Below are 26,559 nucleotides of genomic sequence, written 5' to 3'. Positions count from 1 at the left end.
ACTGTTTGTCTCCAATCTGTGTTAATCATAAATGATTGCATGAATGGGTATAACCTGGTAGCAATTACTGAAACATGGTTACAGGAAGTTCAGGGCTGGGGTTTAAATTCCAGGGATACTTAGTACTCTTAGACAAGAAGGAGCAGGAGATGCAGTTTCTGTATTGGTTAAGGATGACATCAAGTCTGTTTCAAAAAAAAAAGATGTTGGCAGAAGGGACCAAAATGTTGAATCAGTCTTGGTGGAAATAAAAAACAAGGGAAGAAACTCTTTGATAGGAGTAATTTACAGGCCCCGAAACAGTACTTCCAAAATAGGGCCTAGTATAAACCAAGAAATAATGAGGGCTTGTGAGAAGGGAATAATGGTAATTATGGGTGAACATGCACATTGACTAGATTAATCAACTTGGCAAGGGTACCTTTTCGAGGCAAGGTTTACCAAGTGTATGAGGGATTGTTTCTTACAGCAACATGTCATGGAGCCAACCAGAGAACTGCCTACTTTAGGTTTGGTATTATGTAATGAGGGAGGATTGATAAATTGTCTTGTAGTTAGGGATCTTCTTGGAAGGAGAGATCACAATGTGCTAAAGTTTCAAATTTAGATTGAAAGAGTGAAGGCAGAGTTGCATGTGAGGATTTTAGTGTTGCACAAAGGTAATTATACAGGCCTGAAGAAGGAGTTGCCCCTCGTGGACTGGGCAAAAATATTAAAGGGCAGGGCAGTTGAAGATCAGTGGCAAATGCTCAGGGAGGTACTAAATACCTGTCAATTAAAGTAAGTTTCTGAGAGGAACAGGAATTGTAAAAAGCCGAAAAATCATTCATGGTGTAACAAGGAAGTCAAGGATAACAAATCACAGCATTGAGGCTCAGTGATTAACATAGCTGCCTCACAGAACCAGGGAGCCAGGTTCGATTCCACCCTCAGGCAACTGTCTTTGTGGATTTGGCATATTCTCTCTGTGTCTGCATGGGTTTCCTCTGACTGATCATGTTTCTTCCCGGAATCCAAAGACGTGTAGGTTATGTGGTTAAAAATCACACAACACCAGATTATAGTCCAACAGGTTTAATTGGAAGTACACTAGCTTTCAGAGTGCCGCACCTTCATCAGGTGGTTGTGATAATGAAGAAGCGGCGCTCCAAAATCTAGTGCTTCCAATTAAACCTGTTGGACTATAACCTGATGTTGTGTGATTTTTAACTTTGTACACCCCAGTCCAACACCGGCATTTCCAAATCATAGGTTATGTGGATTTGAGAAAGTTTGTAGCCTTACATTTGACACATCTGCTACACACTAGAACTAAACAGGATATGCAGAAAAGCATTTGACCACATTGGTTGGGGGGGGGGGCATTGATCAGAAGAATTAAGGATATCTGTTCTTAGTGTCAATCGATCAGTGTAAATAAGGTGATAACATTTGCTCATTTGTGGAATGTGGGGTAGTACTTCCTTTTGACCCAGAGGTCCAACATATTTTATAGTTGGATAACTGAATTTCTGGTTTATATTGAAGACTCTTAACAAAACTCTTACAAGGTGTTTTCCTATTGAGAATTTTAGCACGCTGAGTGGAATATACACATAATAGAACAATCCTGATACGTTTTCATATATACCACATTAAGCAGATTTGAATTTATAAAGCTTAGCTACCTAATCTTGACTGTTCTGGAATGTGAATGCCTCATTACCCTTACAAACTAGGACAACACAAAGGCTGAAACTGAGATCGTAAGAAAGTTGGAAAGACCGTTTTTGGAATATTGCATGCAATTCTGGTCTCCTTCCTATTGGAAGGACGCTGTGTAACTTGAAAGGGTTCAGAGAGAATTTACAGAGATGTTGTCAGGGTTGGAGGGTTTGAACTATAGGGAGATATTGAATAGGCTGGGGCTGATTTCCCTAGATTGTCGGAGGCTGAGGGGTGACCTTAGAGATTTGTCAAATCGTGAGGGGCATGGATAGGATAAATAGACAAATTCTCTTCCCTTGGGTCGGGGAGTCCAGAACTAGAAGGCATAGGTTTAGGGTGAGGGGGAAAAGATATAAAAGAGACCTAAGGGGCAACGTTTTCATGCAGAGGGTGATGTGTGTATAGAATGAGCTGCCGGAGGAAGTGGTGGAGGGCTGGTACAATTGCAACATTTAAAAGGCATCTGGATGGGAATATGAAGAGGAAGGGTTTGGAGGGATTTGGACCAGGTGCTGGCAGGTGGGACTAGATTGGGTTGGAATATCTGGTCGGCATGGATGGGTTGGACCGAAGGGTCTGTTTCCATGCTGTATATCTCTATGACTCTATAAGTGGGACTAAATTGAGTTGGGATATCTGGTTGAAGGGTTTGTTTCCATGCTGTGTACACCTTTTGTGTCTATATTCGTGTGTGTGTGTGTGTGTGTGTGTGTGTGTGTGAGAGAGAGAGAGAGAGAGAGAGAGAGAGAAAACATTCCTCTGTAAATTACATTTGCTGACCTAAAGATTCAAGGGACACTAGCTATGTGTGTGTGTGTGTGTGAGAGAGAGAGAGAGAGAGAGACAGGACAGAAGCTGGTGGAAAGGTTAACTTTTTGTAGTCTGATTTGAGTGTACACTTGCTTGTCATGGATTGAATATTTGTGTGTTGTTCCCTGGACCTTAGATCTGGGAATGTTATGAATTTAATTTGCATTTTGGAAATCTAAGATTTTTTTAAAAAGCCTTTTTTCGGACAATGGTACTGGGCATGTTAGCTGAGCGAGATTACCTCATGACCTTTTTCATATCGTTTAGAGTAGTCTTTCATTATGATGTACTGTTAAAGGGGAGCTTATCTAGCTCAGGCATTTGGCCAGGCTTGATCAGAGTTTCCCACTTTGATGTGCATGTAGCTTAATTAGTCAAGTGTACTCAGACCTGTCAATTAGTTTCTCTTTCTCCAGACACATTTGCCATTTTATTGCTGCTTATCTGATTAAGGACATGGTGTGTTTTGTAATCTCAATACCAATTTCTGTATAAAGACAGCTTGTTTGCAGCAATGAGGGGAGTAGCCTGAGAGAGCTCTGAGGAGTAAGAGTTGGCGCTGCTACTCTGTTAATGGTTTTAAAACCTTAGCTCAAACCTGGTTTATAGGTATCTACGTAATATTGTAACATTTATGCCATTGGTAAATCAAGGTAATAATTTAAACTAAACTAACTGTTTATATTCCAGACTACCACAGAGTATGATCTCCAGGATGAACCAAGAGAGGCTTACAGGTCGAGTCTATTAGGGATTTCCTGAGCCATCTCAAATAGGTACTTTAACAGATTGGCCATGCTAAATTGTCCATAGTGTTCGGTGTATTAGTAAGGGATAAATATAGGGTAGAGAAATGGGTCTGGGTGGGTTACTCTGTGGAGGATCAGAGTGGACTTGTTGGGCCGAAGGGCCTGTTTCCATACTGTAGGGAGTCTAAAGAGATGGTTCACCCGATTTATTTCCAGGGATGAAGGAGTTATCTTACAAGAACAGTTGAATACCTTGGGCTTGTACTCACTGGAGTTCAGAAGAATGAGAGGGGATCTGATTGAGGTGTATAAAATGCTAAGATGGATTGATAAGGTGGATGTTGAACAGATGTCCTTCTTTGTGGGTCAGCCTCAAATAAAATATCATAGATAGAGAGTGAGAGGAGGTAGGCTCAAAGCTAAAATGAGGAGAAACTGCTTCTCTCAAAAGGTTGCGCATCTGTGGAACTCATTGCCCAGAGTGCTGTGGAGGCAGAATCAATCAACAGATGAAAAGCTGGATAAAGGGCTAAGGGAACTGGCAGGAAAGTGGAGCTGAGATTTAGGATAAGGCCAACTATGATCATGTCAAATGGTGGAGTGAGCTTGAAGGACGAAATTGCATTCCCCCTCCTCTAATTCCTATTTGTATTTGGGGTTTTCAAAGGGATATAGTTCAAGTATGTAGTAGTATGGTAGAAATCCTTCCTTTTGTTAAATTGAGTGTATTAGAACAAACAAGTTATTTTCTGTTAATGATAAAACCTGGTGTGAATTGCTTTTGGCCTGAATTGTAGTCAGTCACACAGTTTAGTCATTTTGGTGTTACAACGGGACATAATTATCAGTGCAGTCTTCCCAAATAAATTGCATCAATGTGCTTTGCTGTGCTATTCACAACTCGAACTGGTCATTGGGCAATGTCTTGCATGTAGACAAAATGGAAGATCAACAGTTTCCTGGGGATTAAGAGGAGGTTGAGGATCAGTACACTGACCAGGAAGGTTGTCCATGAGTGCATGAAAGAGGAATGTATGATCGAGCCGAAGAAACTGATGATAAACTAATTGAAACCCACTCCTGGGATAATGACACAATTGATCTCCCCATTTCCTCCTATTTCAAGATATTCGGAGAGAATGAGAAATCAAAATCTCACATCAAAAAATGTTTATGATATTTCCTTTAAGCCTTAAATGGTGGATTCAGGATCTCATTATTATAGAGACAGCCACCTTATCACCATACATTTAATTCTCATCAGTACCCCATCTCACCTTGTATATACACCACTCCAATTCTTCTCCCCTGCACCGAGAAGATAGGCAGTACAAATTCCCAACATGTATACCAGAGCAGGTACCTGGCTGCTGTAGCTTGTTGAATGCTTGTCCCTACCATCATCTGACTGTTCCTTCTCACATAATAATCTGCATGTTCCATGGACACCATCGTTTTCCACCTTTCATACATTCATCACCATGCTTGTTCTCAAACCAACGCACCACTTCAACCCTTCATCACTTTACTTTGGAGTATAGAGACAATTATAACTTGCATGCTTCTGCCAGGTTGCATGCATTATATTTGCTTTGCTATCATGAGTAACTTCACTGCACAACACTCAGATATGATATACCGACTAAAGCCTTAAAAAGCTGCCTATCCCGGGAGTGAGTTTCAATTAGTTTATCATCAGTTTCTTTGGCTCGATCATACATTGCTATTTCTTGCACTCATGGACAACCTTCCTGGTCAGTGTACTGATCCTCAACCTCCTCTTAATCCCCAGGAAACTGTTGATCTTCCATTTTGTCTGCATGCAAGACATTGCCCAATGACCAGTTCAAGTTGTGAATGGCACAGCAAAGCACATTGATGCAGGAGACCTTTTCTGGGAGATACTGTAAGGCGTTGTTATTGGCATGAAAACTTCATCTTAAGCCCAATGGTGTGTTCATTATGGCCTTGGCCAAAGTGTGAAAAGTGTTGTACCTTCATCCCATGCCAGTCTGAAAGTTTATAAAAGCGTCACAAGTGTATTACAACGAAGTTATTTTTCAGTTAATGACGAAACCTTGTGCGAATTGCTTTTGGCCTGAATAGGACGAGGTAACCCAAATCTCCCAGAAGCATCCTGGTCTGGTTCAACGATCATAGTCGGAAGCAGAACCTGAGAGTTCCAAGAGTCATGGCAGCTCCCAGGATATCTGGTGCAGACCTCCAAAATCTGGCATCACTGGTCAAATATAATTTGAGCATTGAAGGAGTGGAAGCTGTATCTGTCAACACATTTTAACAGTGCAATGCAATATATTTATCAAAAAATGAAATGTTTACAATGTCTCCCATACCACATATGTTCCCTTGATGAGCTGTCCTTCGCCTTCTTTCTTCAACCGTATCTAAGTGCAGTCCCACAATCACGGGATGAGGGCTTTACTGGCCAGACCAATATTTATTGCCCAGAGGGCAGTTGAAAGTCAACCACAAAACTGTAGATTTGGAGTCATTTTAGGCAGACCTGGTAAGGACAGTGGATTTCCTTTCCTAAAGGGTGTTAGTTTTATATGAGAATTGGATGTGGTTACCTGTTTTTTAAAATTATTATGTATAATAAATGTGTTTTTTCATTTAAAAACATTTGCAACCTCTTATGAATATGTTTGTGTCTAACCGCCAGGTAATTAACTGTAAACATTAAACTTATAATATATCAGACCAGGTTTCACTGCAGAATCTGAATTTTCCACTATTACCATCAGCTGGGATCATAATACATGGAAGGCTTGGGAAGTTGTGGTCCATTTGACCTAGTCAGGCTGAGATTCTACTACCCAGATGCAGGCTCACCCCGTTAGATGCCTGCTGGCACCAACCTGCCTCCCTGAGAGAAAGGGCATCTGGAGTGAGATCAAGGTCCCTTACTTCCTCTCCCTTGCCATCTATTGCTAGAATGAGGAATCTATTGCTAGAATGAGGAAGTGCAAGTCTGTCCACATATTCAGGACACAGAGTGTGCTGAACCTGATTCTCCATGGCAAACACACACATGCTGGAGTTAGAAGGTCCTGAAGACGATGGTGGCTTTCTCCCTCCTTCGATCCAGTTTACTGAGTGCCTCTCACAAAGCTGCTTTCTGTTTCTGTGCCTGTATGTGCATTTTGGCAATGTAATTAATGGTCTAGAACAGAGACTTGTATTTGGTTGGTGCTGAGCAGGTGCCTGGTATCAGCAGTCCCCTGTGTGTCAAAGATCTGGGGTGTTTCTTTGTTAACCACCTGAGTATGTTCTCAACAGGTTGTTTTTTTCCTGGTCTTATTTGGATAGGTAAGAGTCTCTAAGCTGGCGGAGGATGCAAGTGAAAACCTTGCTAGTGCGTTTTATGAGGAATCAGTGGCTTTTTTGTTTGTATGGTGCTGAAGCTGAGCTGGAACAGAGGGTCTCAGGCACTAGTCTCTTTGCAGAATCTCACTCATTGCATTAGTGCTTGCATAAGAGAGTATAATTAGTTGTCTAAGTTGGATAAAACCGTTAGAATTTGTTCATACTGGTGCTTAATGGGAGATCAGCTCACCAACAACAAAATGAAGTTTACTGAGTTCGTTAGTTATTGATGTCCCCCTGTTCCCATCCAAACAGTCATGCACTCTGTGCTACCTTTTGTACCTGTTTTTTGTACCTAGGTACCTTTTTTTACCTAAGGCGGCACCATGTGTGGCAATATTGTAGACCTTTTCTCTGTACTTGAGCATACTTGATAATTAAACTTAAATCAAAATAATTTGAATCAAAACTTCTCTAGCTAACTTGAGAATCTTCTCTCATACAGGGGAGTCTGATATCTGCCTCTCCCCTGCCAGTCTTGGATTTTTCAGCCTGGCTGTGGGCCAGGTTTGTCTTTAAATGAGACAAAAGGGAGGGATTGAGTATGGGAGAAATGGGTAGAAAAGCAATTATTGGTATGCAGCAAAGAAGACGTGGTGAAATGTCCCCTATTGAGTAGGAAATAGGGCAGGAAGAATCGTTGTCTGATCGGATGAGGTGGGTGAGAACCCTTGAATGGACAAGATGCACACAATACTAAGGATTGTATTCCATGAATGTTGATGAGATGTATGTGCAGTGACAGAGTTAGTCTGAGTGATGGTCCTATGAGTGTAAGGTAGCACAGAGAAAATGGTGGTATTTAGTCTTGCAAATGCAGAAAAACATTGATGTTCTTCCTACAGGGACATCTCACTTTGGGTCCAGGCTATCTTTGTCTGCTGGTGTGACTTCCTGAAGCAGTGGTGGTGATCATACTCACCTCTTCTGCACAATTACCCAAGAAGACAGTAGATGAGCCAAATTGAAGACTAATGAGATGAAGAACAGAATATTGCGTGAAAAAGCCAGTGTGAGCTATGGTATATCCAATGCAATGAACACCACTCAACCAAACTGTTTAAGTGCAAATGGGAAAATTCCATCCATAGTCTTTGATTGTACAGCACTTCCTCATTACTGCACTGAAGTGTGGGCCTGTGTTATGTATTTAAGTCCTGGAGTGAGCTTAACTTTCTGATTCAGAAGGGAGAATGCCACGTTGAGTCATGGGTGCCACACACCAGCATGCAAAATTTCTTGATCAATGTGTGATCAAGGAAATTTTCTGATTCAGTATGTGGATGTTCTGACTAGAGAAGATATAAAACTTGACCTACCTTTGGGAAATGAGGCAGGGCAGGGCACTGAGGTGACAGTGGGGGAACACTTTGGAGCCAGTGACCAAAATTCTATCAGTTTTAAAATAGTGATGGAAAACGATAGAACGGATCTAAAAATTAAAGATATATATTGGAGGAAGGCCAATTTTGATGGTATTAGTCAAGAATTTTCAAAAGTTGATTAGGAGCGGATGTTCACAAGTAAAGAGATGGCTGGAAAATGGGAAGCATTCAATAATGAGAATGAGAGTCCAGAAACAGGATGTTCTCATTAAGGTGAAGGGCAAGGCTGATTGGTGTAGGGAATGCTGGATGACTAGAGATTTTGAGGTTTTGGTTAAGAAAAAGAAGACCATAAGACATAGGAGCAGAAGTTAGGCCATTCATTCTGTTGCATTAGCTCTGCCATTCAATCATGGCTTATAAATTTCTCAACCCCATTCTCCTGCTTTCTCTCTGTAACCCTTGATCTCCTTCACAATCAAGAGCCTATCTATTTCAGTCTTAAATATACTGAATGACCTGGTCTCCACAGCCTTTTGTGGCAGTGAATTCCACAGATTCACCACTCTCTGGCTGAAGAAGTTTCTCCTTAACTCTCTTCTAAAAAGGTCTTCCATTTACTCTAAGGCTATGCCTTCAGGTCCTAATCTCTTCTACCAATGGAAACATCTTCCCAGCATCCACTCTACCCAGGCCATTCAGTATTCTGTAAGTTGCAATTAGATCCCCCCTCATCCTTCTAAACTCTATCAAGTGTAAACCAAGAGTCCTCAAACGTTCTTGATGTGTTAAGCTGTTCGTTCTGGGACCATTCTCATGAATCTCCTCTGAACACCCTCGAGGGCCAGTACATCCTTCCTGACACATGGGACCCAAAACTGCTCACAATACTCCAAACGTGGCCTGACCAGAGCCTTATAGAGCCTAAGAAGTACATCCCTGCTTTCTTTTCAAGTCATCTTGAAATAAATGCCATCATTGCATTTACCTGCCTAACTACTGACTCAACCTGCAAGTTTACCTTGAGAGAATTCTGGACGAGAGCTCCAAAGTCTCTTTGCACTTAAGACTTCTGAATTTTCTCCCCATTTAGAAAATAGTCCATGGCTCTATTCTTCCTATCAAGGTGCATGACCTCACTTTTTCCCACATTGTAGTCCATCTGCCACTCATTGCCCACTCTCCTAACCTGTTCAAATCCTTCTGCAGCCTCCCTGCCTCCTCCATGCTACTGTTTCTCTACCTATCTTTGTGTCATCTGCAAACTTAGCCCGAATGCCCTCTGTTCCTTCAGCTAGTTTGTTAATAAAGTGAAAACTATTAATAAAGTGATCCCAACACTGAGCTTTGCGGAACACCACTTGTCACTGGCTGCCATCCTGAGAAGGACCCTTTTATCCCCACTCTCTGCTTTCTGTCCGACAGCCAAGTTTCTATCCATGCCAGCACCTTGCCTCTAACACCATGGACCCTTTTCTTACTCAGTAGCCTTCTGTGTGGCATATTGTCAAATGCCTTCTTAAAGTCCAGGTAGATAACATCCATTGGTTCTCCTTTGCTTATTACTTCCTCAAAGAATTCTAGCAGATTTGCCAGGCATGATTTCCCCTTGTTGAAACCATGTTGACTATTTTACCATACACTTGCAAGTATTCAGAAATCTCATCCTTCACGATGGATTCCAGGATCTTACCCACGACTGAGGTTAGACTAATCGATCTGTAATTTTCCATCTTCTGCCTTACTCCATTTTTAAACAGGGGTGTTACGTTAGTGATTTTCCAGTCCTCTGGAACCCTCTCTGATTCTAGTGATTCCTGAAAGATTATCACTAATGCCTCAGCTATCTCTCTTAGAGCTCTTAGAAGAAGGAAGCATATTTCAGGTATTATCAGCAGAGATCGAGTGAATCCCGAGAAGTGTATAAAGGCAGTAGAAGTATACTTAAGAGGGAGATCAGGAGGGCAGAAAGGGAATATGAGATAGCTTAGGCAAGTAGGATTAAGGAGAATCCAAAGGGATTCTACAAATACATTAAGGACCAAAGGGTAACTAGAAAGAGAGTAGGGCCCCTTAAAGAGCTGAAAATGTGTTGCTGGATTCCTGAAGAAGGGCTCATGCCCGAAACGCCGATTCTCCTGCTCCTTGGATGCTGCCTGACCTGCTGCGCTTTTCCAGCAACACATTTTCACCCCTTAAAGATCAGCAAGGCCACCTAGATGTGGAACTGCAGGAAATGGGGGGAGGTATTTACTGTGGAGAAGGATATGGAAGAAATAGAAAGTGGGGAAATAAATAGCAACATCTTGAAAAATTTTTATATTACAATGGAGGAGGTGCTGGACGTTTTAAAAAGCAGAAAGGTGGATAAATCCCTGTGACTGGATCAGGTATATCCTAGAACATTATTGGAAGCTAGGGAAGTGATTGCTGGGCCTCATCCTGAGATATTTGTATCATCGATAGCCACAGGTGAGGTGCCGGAAGACTGGAGGTTGGCTAACATGGTGCCACTATTTAAGAATGGTAAGGAAAAGCCAGGGAACTATAGACTGGTGAGCCTGACATCAATGGTGGCAAGATATTGCAGGGAATCTTGAGGGAGAAGACTTACATGTATTTGAAAAGGCAAGAATTGATTAGGGATTGTCAACATGTCTTTGTTTGGGGAAATCGTATCTCACTAACTTGATTGAATTATTTGAAGAAGTAACGAAGAAGATTGAGGACAGAGCAGCGGAGGTGATCTTTTTGGACTTCAGTAAGGCATTCAGCAAGGTTCCTCATGGTAGACTGATTAGCAAGGATCACACTGAGATAGAGCTATTTGAATAAAGAACTGGTTCAAAGGTAGAAGACAGAAGATGGTGGTGGAGGGTTGTTTATTCAGACTGAAGGCCTGTGACTAGTGGTGTGCCACAAAGGTCGGTGCTGGATCCACTGCTTTTTGTCATTTATATAAATAATTTGAATGTGACTGTAGGAAGTATGTTTGTAAATTACACCAAAGTTGGAGGTATAGTGGACAGCAAAGAAGGTTATCTCAGTATACTATGAGATATTGATCAGGTGGGCCAGTGGGCCAAAGAGAGGCAGATGGAGTTTAATTTAGATGCTGCATTTTAGAAAGCATATCAGGGCAAGACTTTATACACTTAATGGTAAGATCCTGGGAAGTGTTGCTGAACGAAGAGATCTTGGAATGGAGGTATATAGTTCCTTAAAAGTGGAGTCGCAGGTGGATAGGATAGTGAAGAAGGTGTTTGGTATGATTGCCTTTATTGGTCAGAACATTGAGTACAGGAGTTCGGAGGTCATGTTGCAGCTGTACAGGATATTGGTTAGGCCACTTTTGGAATACCGGATTCAAATCTGGTCTCCCTGCTATAGGAAGAATGTTGTGAAACTTGAAAGGGTTCAGGAAAGATTTACAAGGACGGTGCCAGAGTTGGAGGGTTTGAGCTATAGGGAGAGGCTGAATATACTGGGGCTATTTTCCCTGGAGCATCGGAGGCTGAGGGGGTAACCTAATATAGAGGTTTATAAAATCATGAGGGGCAAGGATAGGGTAAATAGACTAGATCTTTTCTTCGAGTTGGGTGAGTCCAGAACTAGAGGGTATAGATTTAAGGTGAGAAGGGAAAGATCTACAATAGACATAAATTACACATCCCTGGACACTCTGAGCAATTTAGCCAATCCACCTAACCTGCACATCTTTGGACTGTGGGAGGAAACCGGAGCAAACCCATGCAGACACAGAGAGAATGTACAAACTCCGCACATGGCAGTTGTTGAGGCAGGAATTAAACCTGGGTCCCTGGTGCAGTGAAGCAGCTAACCACTGAGCCACCATGCTGCCCCAACCAAGAGGGATTAGAGCGCGTCCTCCTCAAATTTGGTTGCTCAAGATTTCAGTACCATCCTTCAATTGCTGCATGACAACATGCGACATAAAATAAAAACAAAGTGCTGGGGGAGCACAGCAGGTCTGGCAGCATCTGTGGAGACAACAACACAATTAATGTTCCAGGTCCCATATGACTATTCTTCAGAACTTCAGGAGGCTGATGAGAAGGGGAACAGATTGACATTAGGATTTCTCAGCCTAATGTAACCCATAGGCTTAGTTCCATGTTCTAAACTGTAAATAGTTCTTTGTTTATCCTTGATTGCCCTTTCTGTTTGTAATAAGCCAATGCCCGTGCAATAAAGAATGACTGCTTCGTGATCTTTAGGCTTACCATGTGTTCAAATCTCACATTACATTTCTAGCAAAGTCAGCAGAGTTCCACAGTACAGGCACCAAGTCATGTCGGATGAGGTTAAATCGTGTTTAGCCAAGATGGCGAAGGCTTAGGTATTGGCAGAAGCAATCTGACTTTTAGGACAAACCCAGACAATGGCTCCCCAAATGTATTTCCCTGACACAATGGAGAAAGGAAATTGTAATACTGATTGGGTATTCTGCTTGCTAATGAGTGGGAAACTGGACAGGTTCGAAGAAGATCAGAAACAGCTGGTTAAGGAGTCGGAGCAATAGTGTAAGTGAGGAGATGGCATTTGTGTTGGAACATTTGAAAGGGAAAACTCTTTGAGAAATACTGGAATGAAGTACAGATGTTGAACAAAATCCTAAGTGGTTCTTTGAGGTATTGACAAGGGTTATTTTTGAGATAGCAGAAGTTTTATGACTATCAGCAAGATATAGGGAGCGTCTGGTTTCTCTTTTCCCTAGATCCAATAAAGTTGGTACATGACATCATTCATTCTCCGAGATCCCTCCATCCAATTGACCAGAGACATGGTACTGAAGGGAGCCTAGCAGAAGTAGCGAAGGATGTGAACTTTCAGAATGAGTTGAAGAGGCTTAATAGTGACAAACCTTAGTTATCTTTCTTTGAAGCACAACTATGTTGTCATGGCGATCATAGAGAAAGATCGGAAGCTACATCAGTGAGGTTGACTATCAACACAGAATGTGATATAGACCACAGGCAGAAGAGGCAGGTGGAGCAGATAGCTGCTTAGCAAACATAGATCCAGTCTTTGCGGTTTATCTCTGTTAAACTGCACAGTTGATCCCACGTAAAGGATGTCCTGAAGAGGTGTTGAACTTATGACATGGCCTTTAAACAAGGCTGCCCTTCACAACCATGGCCACCATTCCCACCAGATACAGAGACCCCATTCATGCTTCTTGCCAGGCATTAATCTAATTGGGCCTCTCACCGAGACAGGTGGGTGGCAAAGTTTCATCAGGAAAAGGTTTAGTCTTTGTATAGAGCATTAGGCACCTGCCCTATAGTGAGTATGAAATTTGCAAGGTAGAAATATCCCTAATTGGCTCTGAAATGGATGTGTCAATTACAGTCATAGTCATAGACCTTTGGTCCAACCAGTCCTCGCTGACCATATTCCCAAACTAAACTAAACTTGCACATATCCCTCCAAACATTTCTTCGTCATCAACTTATCTAAATGCCTTTTAAACATTTGTCACTGTACCCATATCCACCACTTCCTCAGTAAGTTCATTCCACACACAAACCATTTTCTGTATTTTTGAAAAACACTCCCCATTTTTTTAAAAAATCTTTTGCCTCTCGCCTTAAAAATATGACCTAAAATCTTGAAATCCCCCACCTTAGGGAAAAGACATCTGCTATTAACCTTATCTATACTCATCATTATTATATAAACCTCTACATGGACATCTCTCAACCTTCTACACTCCAGTGAAAAAAATTCCCAGCCTAACCAGCCTCTTCTTACAACTCAAAACCTCCAGCCTCATAATATCCTTCCTATAACAGGGAGACCAGAACTGTACACAGTACTCCAGAAGAGGCCTCACCAACGTCCTGTACAACCTCAGCATAATGTCCCAATTCCTATACTCAAAGGTCGAAGCAATGAAAGCAAGCATGCTAAACACCTTCTTGACCACCCTATCTGTACGTGATGCAAACTTCAAAGAAGTGTGTACCTGAATCCCCAGTCTCTCCAAGGCCCTACTTTTAATTGTATGAGTCTTGTATTTGTTTGTTTTACCAAAATGCAATACCTCGCATTTATCCAAATTAAGCTCCATTTGCCACACTTCAGCCCATTAACCCAATTAGAGTCATAGAGATGTACAGCATGGAAACAGATCCTTCGGTCCAACTTGTCCATGCCGATCAGATATCCCAAACCAATCTAGTCCCACCTGCCAGCACCCGGCCCATATCCCTCCAAACCCTTCCTATTCATATACCCATCCAAAGGCCTCTTAAATGTTGCAATTGTACCAGCCTCCACCACATCCTGTGGCAGCTCATTCCATACACATACCACCCTCTGCCTGAAAAAGTTGCCCAATCTTAGATAATCTTCACTGTCTGCTATAAAACCAATCTTGGTACCATCTGCAAACTTACTAACCATGCTATCTGTATTCTCATTTTATCATTTATATAAATGACAAACAAAAGTGGACCCAACACCAATCCTTGTGGAAATTCATTGAAAGCAGGCTTCCAGTCTGAAAAACAGACTGTGGGCGGCACGGTGGCACAGTGGTTAGCACTACTGCCTCACAGCGCTAGAGACCCGGGTTCAATTCCCGCCTCAGGTGACTGACTATGTGGAGTTTGCACGTTCTCCCCGTGTCTGCGTGGGTTTCCTCCGGGTGCTCCAGTTTCCTCCCACAGTCCAAAGATGTGCAGGTCAGGTGAATTGGCCATGCTAAATTGCCCGTAGTGTTAGGTAAGGGGTAAAAGTAGGGGAATGGGTGGGTTGCGCTTCGGCGGGGCGGTGTGGACTTGTTGGGCCGAAGGGCCTGTTTCCACACTGTAAGTAATCTAATCTAAAACAACCCTCTATCATCACTCTGTTTCTGCCATTAAGCTATTTCTGTATCCAATTGGCAAAGTCACCTTGAATCCCATATAATCTAACTTTACTAATTAGTCTAACATGCAGAGTCTTGTCAAATACTTTGCTAAAGTCCAAGTAAGCAATGTCTTCTACTATGTGCTCGTCAACCATCTTGGTTACCAAGTTTGTGAGACATAATTTCCCTTGTATGATGGAGGCACAGTGGCTCAGTGGTTAGCACTGCTGTATCACCGTTCCAGGGAGCCCCATTCTTGTGTGGAGTTTGTATGGTCTTCCTGTGTCTCCCTGGGATTCCACCAGGTGCTCTGGTTTTCTCCCAGAGTCCAAAGATACGCAAGTTAGGTGGATTGACCATGCTAAATTACCTGTAACGTTCAGGGATGTGTAGGTTTGGTGCATTAGCCATGGGAAATGCAGGATTACAGAGATAGGGTAGAGTGATGGATCTGGGTAGGATGTGGAGCTTCTATGATGGATTCAAAACCATGTTGACTATCCCTAATCATCCCTTGTCTCTCCAAATGCATATAAATACTATCTTTCAGAATCACTTCCAATGACTTACCCACCAGTGAAGTCAGACTCTTAGGTCTGTTGTTCCTAGACTTTTCCTTAATCCCTTAAACAAAGGCACAACAGTAGCCTCTCTCCAGCCATTCGGCAGCTCACCCATATTTATAGATGATACAAATATTTTTGCAAGAGGCCCTATAATTTTCTACTTGACTTCCCACAAAGTCCTGGGATAAACTAGATCAGGTCTGGAGATTTATTGTTATTGGAAACATCTTTCTTGTATCTACCTTGTTTGGTCCTGTTAGAATTTTATAGTTTTTTTTGAGATTCCCTCTCATTCTTCTGAACTTCAATGAATCTAACTGATTCATTGTGAGTCCTGCCATCCCAGGAATCAGCAGCTGCCCTCCCTCTATAGTAAGAATATCTTTCCTCAGTTAAGACGACCAAAGCTTCACACAGTGTCCCAGCTGTGGTCTCACTAATAATCTGTAAGTTTGCACCATGAGATCCCTCCACCATATACTCAAATCCACTTGCTAAGAAGGCCAGCAAATCATCTTCAGCCTCATGCACCAGTATGCTTACCTTCAGTGACTGGTGTATGAGGGCAGCTGGGTCTCTTTGCACACTCTCCTCCCTCAATTTATTGCCATTCAGATAATAATCTCCCTTCCTAAGTGGATAACCTTTAAATTATCCACATTATACTGCATCTGCCACGCATTTGCCCACTCATTCAACTTGTCCACATCTCGCAGATGCATCTCTGCCTCCTCCTCAGAGCTCATCTTCCCACCCAGCTCTGTATAATCTGCAAAGCTTATACAAATATTAAATTTAGTTCCCTTGTCTAATTCATGAATTTATATTTGGGGTCTTGCACTGATTTCTGCAGTATCCATTAGTCACTACCAGTTATTTAGAAAAAGATCCATTTATTCATATTGTTTGGTTCCTGTTTCCCAACCAGTTTTCTATCTATTTCGATACACTATCCCCAATCCCATGTGCTTTAATTTTACATGCTAATCTCTTATGTGGGACTTTGTCAAAAGCTTTCTGAAAGTCCAAATAAACCACATCCACTGGTTCCCCATCATCAAGTCTGAGTGACATTCTTGAATAATTCCAGTACATTTATCAAACATGATTTACCTTTTGCAAATCCATGCTGACTCTGACCAATCTTGACACTGCTTACCAAGTGCACAGCAGTAAAATCTTTTATGATGAATTCTAGCATTTTCCCCAATACCAGTGTCAGCTATCTGTAATTTCCTTCTGCCTTCCTTTTTAACTAGAGAAAATGCAATAGTTATCCTGCAATCTGGAGGAAATGTACCAATGTTTATAGTTCTTGAAAGACGATAGTGTATAAGAAGGGAATGCTGCCTCGAATGTGAATGCAAACATTAAAGCCATCACGGCACAATTGAACCAGTTACTGTGTGCTCTACGTAATTACCAAGACAGCAAGTTTTGAGCAAGTAAGCATGGAATGGGGCCTCCAGCAATAGATGGTGACAGTGCTGGAGGACAATGATCAAGAGAGCTAAATAGTTTGCAGGATTTCCACCAGCAGGTGTCAATGGGGAAGGGAGGCAACTGGATCAGTCAAGTGGACTCTCACCACTTGTTGATGGAAGGAGCAGCAGATAGATAAAGGTTTCCTCAGCCCAATGTTTGTAATGACCTGATGACAGCAGAATAAAAAAATCCCTGCTTCATGATATTTGTTCAAATCATATGTTACATACAAAAAAAAGCATTTCAAATCAGCATGTTAAGCATATGAAGGATTCTATAGAATAATTTAAACACCAATGAGCTCTTTAAAACTTTTTTAGCTGTTACTTCTTGTTCCCAATTTAACAATGTGGTTCAGAATCTATAGATGATTTTCTATATTAGTACAAGTAGCAAGTTTCTAAATGATCATCTGTTGAATCTCTTTCCAGTTTGGTGCAAATTTCTCCCCATAGTTCAATTCATAAAAGCACTGTCATAAATGAGTCTCTAAGCATGTAAACTCCTAGCCTTTGCTAGATTTTTAGCTGATCAATTCAAGTGATAGCCCCTGAGCTAATTATATTATAAATAGCTTGGTTTCCTGTGCCTGAATGTTATCTTGTGGTGCCTACTAGAAAATGTGTAGCTGTGGACTTTGGAGGAGGCAAGAATTAGGCTTTATTTTGTTCTCAAGTTTCTCATCAGCATTCACTCCCAACCACCATTTGGTATGTGATTGATATGCTAAGAGGAGCCGCACCTAGTGGTAGCATGTATCATCAGGGGTTTTGGAAAAATAAGTACTACTGTGGTTAGGTGGTAGTGCGAGGGAAAAGAAAAGAATATATATAACCAGGAGATTTAGAATCTCCTCAGTTTAGGGAAAAAAAAGGAAAAAATATTCAACAGGAGTTAACACATTTTTATGTGGGATATAATTGAGAAGGAAGGTGATGTTTTCTAAAAAGAAATTGAGAGAAAGCTAGAGACAGCCCATCAGTGCAGCACAGTTATCTTGATATTGCATCATGGCACACTGGATTTAAGCTTTCCCACAAGAAAATTACCATTGCATTTTTGAGTGTTTGTGGCTTTACATGGTTTTACATTAGTCTCATAAGCTAGTCTCACAAGCTGGTCTCATCTTCATAAAGTTTAGAGAATATTTTCATTGTCAAAAGCCTGCCTAGGCTAGTAGGACCAATGTACCAATGGAGGCAAATGGAAAACTTCAATCAATTTACTTTATCAATTGAATGACTCCACAGGAATTTTCATCCTTAAAAAGTTGTTGAACATAACATCTTACGTTGAGAGAAACTGAGGACTGCACATGCTGGAGATCAGAGTCAAAACGTGTGGTACTGGAAAACAGGTCAGGGAGCATCTGGGGAGCAAGTTTCAGGCATAAACCCTTCATTGTGAATATGGAGGGGGAAGGGGGGGGCTGAGAGATAAATAGGGTGGGGCTGGGGGAAGGTAGCTGGGTAGGCAATAGGTAGATGCAGTTGGGGTAATGGGGGTGGAGGGTGGAGCGGATAGGTGGGAAGGAAGATGGACAGGTAGGACAGTTCAAGAGGGTGGTCCCGAGCCGGAGGGTTGGATCTGGGATGAGGTGGGGGGAGGGGAGATGCCGTGTGATTTGAGGCTCCTATGGCGGAAGATGAGGCGTTCTTCCTCCAGGCGTCAGGTGGTTTGGATTTGGCAGTGGAGGAGGTCCAAGACTTGCATGACCTTGGTGGAGTGGGAAGGGGAGTTGAAGTGGTTGACCACAGGGCGGTGGGATTGTTTAGTGCCTGTGTCCCAGAGATGTTTCCTGAAACGTTCAGCAAGTTGGCATCCTGTCTGTCCTGTTTAGAGGAGACCACATTGAGAATAACAGACACAGTAGATAAGGTGTTTGGATGTGCAGGAAGATCTCTGCCAGAAGTAGAAGGATCTTGTCTTAGGCATTTAATTATCAAATGATTTTACTGGAATGATGAAATAAATCAAGTATACCTAACTACAGGTATATTGTGGGTAGTTTCCCTACCTCCGAGTCGTGAGGTCAAAATTCAAGTCCCACCTATTCCAGTGGTGTGTCATAACATATCTGATCAGGTTGATTTAAAAAATCTATAAAACCATAATTACAGTAGATTTCATACCATCCAGCTCAATAAATGACAAACAGTAAATAAAATTACTATACTGTATATGCTGATCTTTTGCAGATAATATGTTTAATACATTTTTTCCTGCAAAAGGTAGTTAGCTTTTTTTAAGGTTTCAATCAACTGCATCTTTTTCTGCTAAACTCAGCTCATTTTAACTCTTTTTTTATCAGCTTTAGGCTATTAAAAATCTCTGAAAATATTAGATTTAGTTTCTGGATTTAAAGTTTTGGCCGCTGTGTTCAACTGGCTAGTTGAGTAAAAATATGTTTATTTGAATGTAGGTTAGCTCACTGAGCTGGAATGTTCGGTTTCCATACTAAATAACATCATCAGTGAGCCTCCGGATGAAGCACTGATGGTATGGCCCACTTTCTATTTGTGTTTAGGTTTCCTTGGGTTGGTGATGTCACTTCCTGTGATGTCATCATTTCCTGTGTTCATGTCATTTTCTGTTCTTTTTCTCGGGGGTGGTAAATGGGATCCAAGTCAATGTGTTTGTTAGAGTTCCAGTTGGAATGCCATGCTTCTAAGAAATCTTGTGCATGTCTCGGTTTGGCTTGTCTTAGGATGGATGTGTTGACCCAGTCGAAACTAGCCACTAGGATATATGAACATCAACTAGCCACAAAAAGACATGACCCACCCTAACTAGGATCCTTCCATACAGATGAGGAAGGACACCACTTCGACTGGGACAACACATCTGTCCTAGGACAAGCCAAACACAGACACTCACAAGAATTCCTAGAAGCATGGCATTCCAACCGGAACTCTGTCAATAAACTTGGATCCCATTTACCATTCCCTGAGAAAAAGAATCGAAAACGATGTCACTACAGGAAATGACATCACCAACCCAAGGAAACCTAAATAGAAAGCAGGCCATACTACCAGTGCTTCATCCGGAGGCTCACTGACAATGTTACCTAGTATGGTGATGAAACGTCTGAAGATGTACCTTCCAGCTCAGCGAGCAAACCAACTTCCAAAACCTCAAACTGAGCTACAAATCTTTTCAAAACTTGCTATAATTATTTGAATTTCAGGCAGAAAGCCAGATTATTGTATCCTTTCAATATTTATACCAATTTGGCCAGGATGTGGATTTTAACCACTGTCTTGGGAGTGAGTTAAACAAGTCTACCAAACCAAAACAAAATCAAAATAATTAATTCTTCAATTTTACTAGTTTCTGATATGAACCAAACATTCAAGGAATGACTGAACGAAGAATTATTCTTCATGAAGCACATTTATTTTTACGTTGGCTGGCTCAAAATCCATGTTTATCAGAGAATTGTGATACTATGAGAAACTTGAAATATTTTTAAAACTTGCTCTTCAGCAGATAATAAACCACTTAATGGAATGGATTTTGTCATCGGTGGTGAAAAAACAATGTATGTCATCTACTTTGTTGGCAAATGCCTACAGCTGAGTGAAGATTTCCTCTAATTCAACGTCTCTTTTTCGGTGTGGTGTGCTCTTCAGAAATTGTAGGGTAAGAGAGAATATGACAAGCAACAATGAGGCTCATCAACCAATCAGGTTGAAGACATCTGTTGGAACACAGTCAACACTCAAAAATATGAACTAGCAAGTATTAATTAGATTTAGATGTATATAAAGCAAAAATAAAGGTTGGGAATTAGGAAGAGTCAAGAGGCAATCAGAACATTTTGTTTTAAAACCACGAATGCTCATGTTTTACTGAAAGAATAAGATGTCATATTTTTAACATTACTATTCAATAATCTCTTTGGACGTGAAAAATTAAAGTTCTCACCATTAAAGGTCTTGTTGTACCTGAATGCAGCAGCCATAAAGATGTTTTGTCAGCCATTTTTTCACAGGAGCTCATGGAAAAAAACATGTCTTTACGGTAACTTTAATGCTACATCAATCAGCGGGGAAAAGCAGGATATCTGACAGTACATCAGATTTCTGCATTTAATTCTGCACATGCAGATAATAATAGATATTGTTACCCATTACCCCCACTATGATGCAGAAACTTCCACCCTCGCTTTTACCGTTATCATAAAGTGTAAGCTAATTGTACCTAGATTAGAAGTGGCAACTATCTGAAAAATGTACATTGACGAAAGGAAATATTTAAACCGAGATGGATTTTTAAAATAGTGGCTGTTTTAAATGGATTATTACTGGAATTAAATAAAAAGGTATTGAAAAATGCAATGGCTGCTCAAAATAAACTGGTTAATTCTCCAGCTAGGCAGACCTTATTATTTATCGTATTGAAAAGGATCTCCTGTGGCTAATAATTGACATTCAGCTAAGGTCTCTTGCACATATTATAAAGATATTCTCAGCAGATGAATGGGACAAATAAGTTACATATTTTATCTGTATGTTTCAGTTGGATTTTATGCCACAAAGGAGGATATTGAGGCTGAAATTGGCCAAGTATAAATTTCAGGCAGTTTCATAGAGGGCTTCTTCCCATAAGCTCAGACAAAGTATCTCACACAGCTAGAGATGGCGAGTCATAAAGTCATGCAGCACAGAAATAGACCTTTTGGTCCAACGTGTCCATACCAGCCAAGTTTCCAAATATAAACTAGGCCAACTTGTCTGCCTTTGGCCCATATCTAAACCTTTCCTATTCATAAACCATTCCTCATATGAACCACTGTGTGAAAAAGTTGTCCCTTGGATCCTTTTTAAATCTTTCTCACCTTAAAAATATGCCTCCTGGTTTTGAACTCCTCCACCCCAGGGAAAAGACCAGTACTTACTGACGTGACCAGTACTTACTGACAATGTAAGTATTGTCAGTACTTACATACTTACAATAAGTAAGTACTGACATATGTATGTCAGTACTTACATATTGACTTCTGTCATAGTAGACTATATTCTCATGTATGCAGCATCAGCTATGTTTTTTGTATGCAATTGGTTGTGTGTTGCCTGTTAAGAGACTGGGTCAGATGACCCCGGAGGTAGGAGCTAGAGGGGCAGTCCAAGACCAACTGTGGAGCTGAGACTATGCAAAATAAAGTATTCCCTGTTCAAGTTTACCCTCTATCTACCTCAATTTCTATTTATGGTTCCAGTGAACCACAAACAATACCATGTTGTACAAATACAGGAATAGATTGTTAAGTGTGATAACATTACTGAAACCTTGTCCCCCTACTCCTGCACATCACTAAGAAAAATAGCGATGCATATCAGAGTACGTTGACAAATACTTAAATTCAAAGAAAGTGGCTTTGCATCTTTGTGCAGCCTATGGTATGTTGAATTCTGTTTCTGAATTGTGACATGCAGGTCACCTGTGATTATGTCTGTTCCACAGAGATGTCTACAATTAATTTATAATGTCCAATAACATGATCATGATGCAGCTTGTGGCTGCAATTTGTATTCAACATAGTTGGTCACTGCACGTGTTTCACCTGCAGGATTCTATGATGACAGATAGTTTAAATCTGCACTCTCTGATTAATGTAACTGCCCCTGGAAAGTTCTCATATTGCTCACAAGTAAAACGTGAATTCTCAGGCAGGAGAAAAAACACTTACACCTCCCATGCTGGCTTTGCTAGCAGCTATTTCTCATCAGTTTTTTTTTTTGCAGTGCATATGAAAATGGTCACGCTTTACAGAATGATTCACCGGTTCAGCCTGTCAATCTAGGTGACCTCCCCTGCCCAAACTTTCATCTGCCTTCTTTACTGTTGACCCCGCCAGTTCTGAGCTTCTGTTACTTTTAAGTCTTCATCTCCCAACATAACCCGCGACCCTGCAGCTTAGTCATGTCAACCATCATGGTGCACTGTCCCTCATTAAAGCCAAGTTGCTGACAATGGTTGATGACCTACCCCCCCCACCTAATCTACCTTTCAATGCACTATTGCCTCCCAGCCTTGTATATCGAGTTGCCCCACCTTCACAATTATTGTCCTGCCTCCATCCCAGTACACGGTCTCCAATCCCTATGTTAAATTCTCCAACTTGTCCACCACAGCAGTGGCCTCTGATAACCTAACTTAACTTTCAGTGAACAGATCCCAGGACTAACCATGGCCCAACCCTTAACCAACTTAGAATGACAGCCATAACCGATAAATCACCAGATTCCTGACTGATCTGTGTTCACTTCCTGACTGACTTGCCGCTAATCACCTGACTGTTGAACTTGACCTGCAAGACTGACCATGACCCAATCCCTGGAATATGATGATATAGAATTCCTGACTCTGACCACTCCAAGTGGCCAGCTAACCCTGTCAAAGCCCCTGGACTGAGATCGGACACTGCCATTGACTGCCTGAGGCAGGACGCTGACTGATAATAGGGCCCTTTGCTCATCAATCTCAACCCCTTAGACTTTGAGACATGGCCGTTTGGCTGAAGCATATTCATGTGTTTGCCATGTAAGCTGCAGGTGCAAGTTATAGGTGTGATACTGATGTAACATAGTGCCGTACAGCAACATGTCTACTTCCTTAACTGATCACTGGTGGCAAACGTGACAAGCTGCCCAGCTTTGTGGCTACACTAAAAGGGAAGAGCCTTCTGATTAGGGCAGCAAATCACATAACACCATGGCAGAGATGGCAATGAAAGGTGCTTTTGAGCTTCAAAGTGCAGAGGTAAAGTATTGAATTATATAAGTGAGTTGGAAATGTATTATGATTATGTGGTGAGGCTGGTGTATATCTGATTCCAGCCTCCATGGACAGATGGGAGGTGGTGCAGGCAATCACTGCCTGGAGAATGCCACCAGAGGAGTATGCTGCAAGCTGGAGCCATATTGTGGTCATTCTTTCTCAAAAGCATATCGTTTTGAAGGCATTTAATACCACATTAACATAGAGAGAAACCCTCAAGTTAAATTATTTAGGAATGTAGATCAACGATTGTGGTAACTAAAGCATCCCATCATTTTATTGTCCTTAATATTTCTTATTCAGCATCTGTGGATAACACAAGTAATTATTGGATGTTTATAGAAGGAAAATGGTTTATAAAATTAATCCAGAAATGGTGCTAAATCTGAGTTGCTGCGAGACTGACTGACCACAATGTTTGTACAATTTGCTAGACCATTATGGCAAAGTCATTCACGTGGTTTGGCACAGACATCATGCAGGCCAGAGCAGACTATGTTAAAAAAATTCCCATGCCTAAAAGCTATTATCAAATGAGTTTTTTAACATTAGTAACTTTCATGGTCTTTCATTTCCCTGTTTTCATGATCATTTAGTTTATTGTTGTAGCTCACAAAACTGCATGTTTTAAATGTTCAATATTGCACTTTGAATTTCATTTTATTATAGGTATCGAGATGGAAATGTGTTGCTGGAAAAGCGCAGCAGGTCAGGCAGCATCTAGGGAACAGGAGAATCGACGTTTCGGGCATTAGCCCTTCTTCAGGAAAGAAGAAGGGCTAATGCCCGAAACGTCGATTCTCCTGTTCCCTAGATGCTGCCTGACCTGCTGCGCTTTTCCAGCAACACATTTCCATCTCTGATCTCCAGCATTTGCAGACCTCACTTTCTCCTATTATAGGTATCGACCCAGTGCAACGTAAGCAGTTGATCTGAGAAGTTATTGTCGATGTCATGTATCAGCTTGTGCTTGTAAACATATTATATTGAAGCTATTTTAAAAATTGATAGTGTTCTGCTCTTCATTTCAATTTAAAAGACTCCGTTTCAGTTCGATGTGTCTAATTTTACAGATTGGTTCAGAATTTACCAGCAGTTAAACTGCATTTATCTGGAGTTGCCATGATTGCAACAGAAGCCGAATTTGAGAAAGCAAAGAATAAGTTGAAGACTTTAAAGAACGATCCTGGAAACGAAGTAAAATTGCGAATATATGCATTGTTTAAACAGGTAATACGATTAAGATTGAGAATTAAAGTAATGGTCAGGAGAACAACCCATTATTCAAGAAAGCTCCTCAGTTTCAACTGACATTAGTTAAACAGCTTTCAGATAAACCACCTGTATTATCTTTGTGGTTTGCCTATGTATCCTAAAGAACTAATCTAATTTGTGGATTTACATATTTTAAAGCTTATAAAAGGAAATGAAACTGAAACTAAAGAGTGATTAGGGGAATTGTTCTGCAGATTTCTAAGCAGGATAGGTAAAGTTTGAATCGGTAGTGTATAATGGGGATTTCCATTTTGTGTGGTAAGAATTACAGTTTGAATGGATCGTCCATCTGGTACTTTCACTTCAATAACAAATTTCCTAAGAGGCTGCTGCATCCATTTCCAATGTTAGGAAGTCAGTAGACAGTCCTTCTCGTGCCAGTGAAGTCAAAATTTGTTCATTCTTTAGCAAATGCAGCCTTCAGTTTTACTGAGGCAAAATTTCTTCAAGGCCATCAAGGCTGCCAAGAGGCAATACAAATCTAAGCTTGAGATCCAGACTAACCATATGGTAACCTATCATTTGTGGCAAGGCCTACACGACATAATGGGCTACAAAGCGAAGTCGAACAGTGTCGTGGGAAACAGTACAACCCCACCCAATGAGCTCAATGCATTCTATGCTCACTTTGAACTGAAAAGCAGTGAAATGATATCACTGTCCCAAAAACCTTGTGGGGGATGCACCTGTACTCTCAGTCACCGCTGCAGCCATTACATTGGCCACCTTAAGAGTGGACCCATGGAAGGAGACTTGCCCAATAGAGTCCCTGGCCATGCACCCAGATCCTGCTGGCAGGGATATTTGCAGATATTGTCAACCTCTCCTGACGATTATTTGAAGACCTCAACTGCTTCAAAAAGACCATCATCATCCCAGTGATAAAGAAAAATCACGGAAGGCTCATCAGTGACTGCCGCCCAGTGACTCTGACATCCATAATGTGCTTTGAGAGGTTGATCATGGTTCACAGCAACCCTAGCCTCCCAGACTGCCACAACAGGCACAACAGGTCCACAGCAGATTCTATTTTCCTGGCCCTAAAATCATCCCTGAAACATGTCAACAACAAGGATACTTATGTCAGGCTCCTATTTATTTATTAGGAGAAAGTGAGGACTGCAGATGCTGGAGATCAGAGCTGAAAATGTGTTGCTGGAAAAGCGCAGCAGGTCGGGCAGCATCCAAGGAGCAGGAGAATCGACGTTTCGGGCATGAGCCCTTCATTCCTGAAGAAGGGCTCATGCCCGAAACGTCGATTCTCCTGCTCCTTGGATGCTGCCTGACCTGCTGCGCTTTTCCAGCAACACATTTTCAGTTCCTATTTATTTACTTCAGCTCTGCTTTCAACGCCATAATTCTAAACATACTCCTCTCCAAACTCCAGGACCTAGCTATCTGCTCCCCACTCTGTAACTGGCTTCTCGACTTAGTCATAGAGTCATAGAGATGTACAGCATGGAAACAGACCCTTCAGTCCAACCCGTCCATGCCGACCAGATATCCCAACCCAATCTAGTCCCACCTGCCAGCACCCGGCCCATATCCCTCCAAACCCTTCCTATTCATATACCCATCCAAATGCCTCTTAAATG

The 26,559-nt window shown here is 41.5% G+C and overlaps 1 protein-coding gene across 4 annotated transcripts in view; it reads left to right on the top strand.

Annotated features, from left to right (window-relative positions):
* Window positions 1-26,559, top strand: part of eci2 (enoyl-CoA delta isomerase 2) — a 174,394-nt gene that overhangs the window by 80,926 nt on the left and 66,909 nt on the right. For all 4 annotated transcript variants that reach the window (XM_043719486.1, XM_043719487.1, XM_043719488.1 and 1 more), the window contains one exon: window positions 24,763-24,919. In XM_043719486.1, the coding sequence (XP_043575421.1) occupies window positions 24,763-24,919 (157 nt within the window). The remainder of the gene's footprint in view (window positions 1-24,762; window positions 24,920-26,559) is intronic.

This window comes from Chiloscyllium plagiosum, chromosome 29, assembly GCF_004010195.1.
Source record: "Chiloscyllium plagiosum isolate BGI_BamShark_2017 chromosome 29, ASM401019v2, whole genome shotgun sequence".
Taxonomy (NCBI): domain Eukaryota; kingdom Metazoa; phylum Chordata; class Chondrichthyes; order Orectolobiformes; family Hemiscylliidae; genus Chiloscyllium; species Chiloscyllium plagiosum.
The sequence above is the reverse complement of the archived record's forward strand: the minus strand, read 5'-3'. Positions and strand labels throughout refer to the sequence as shown.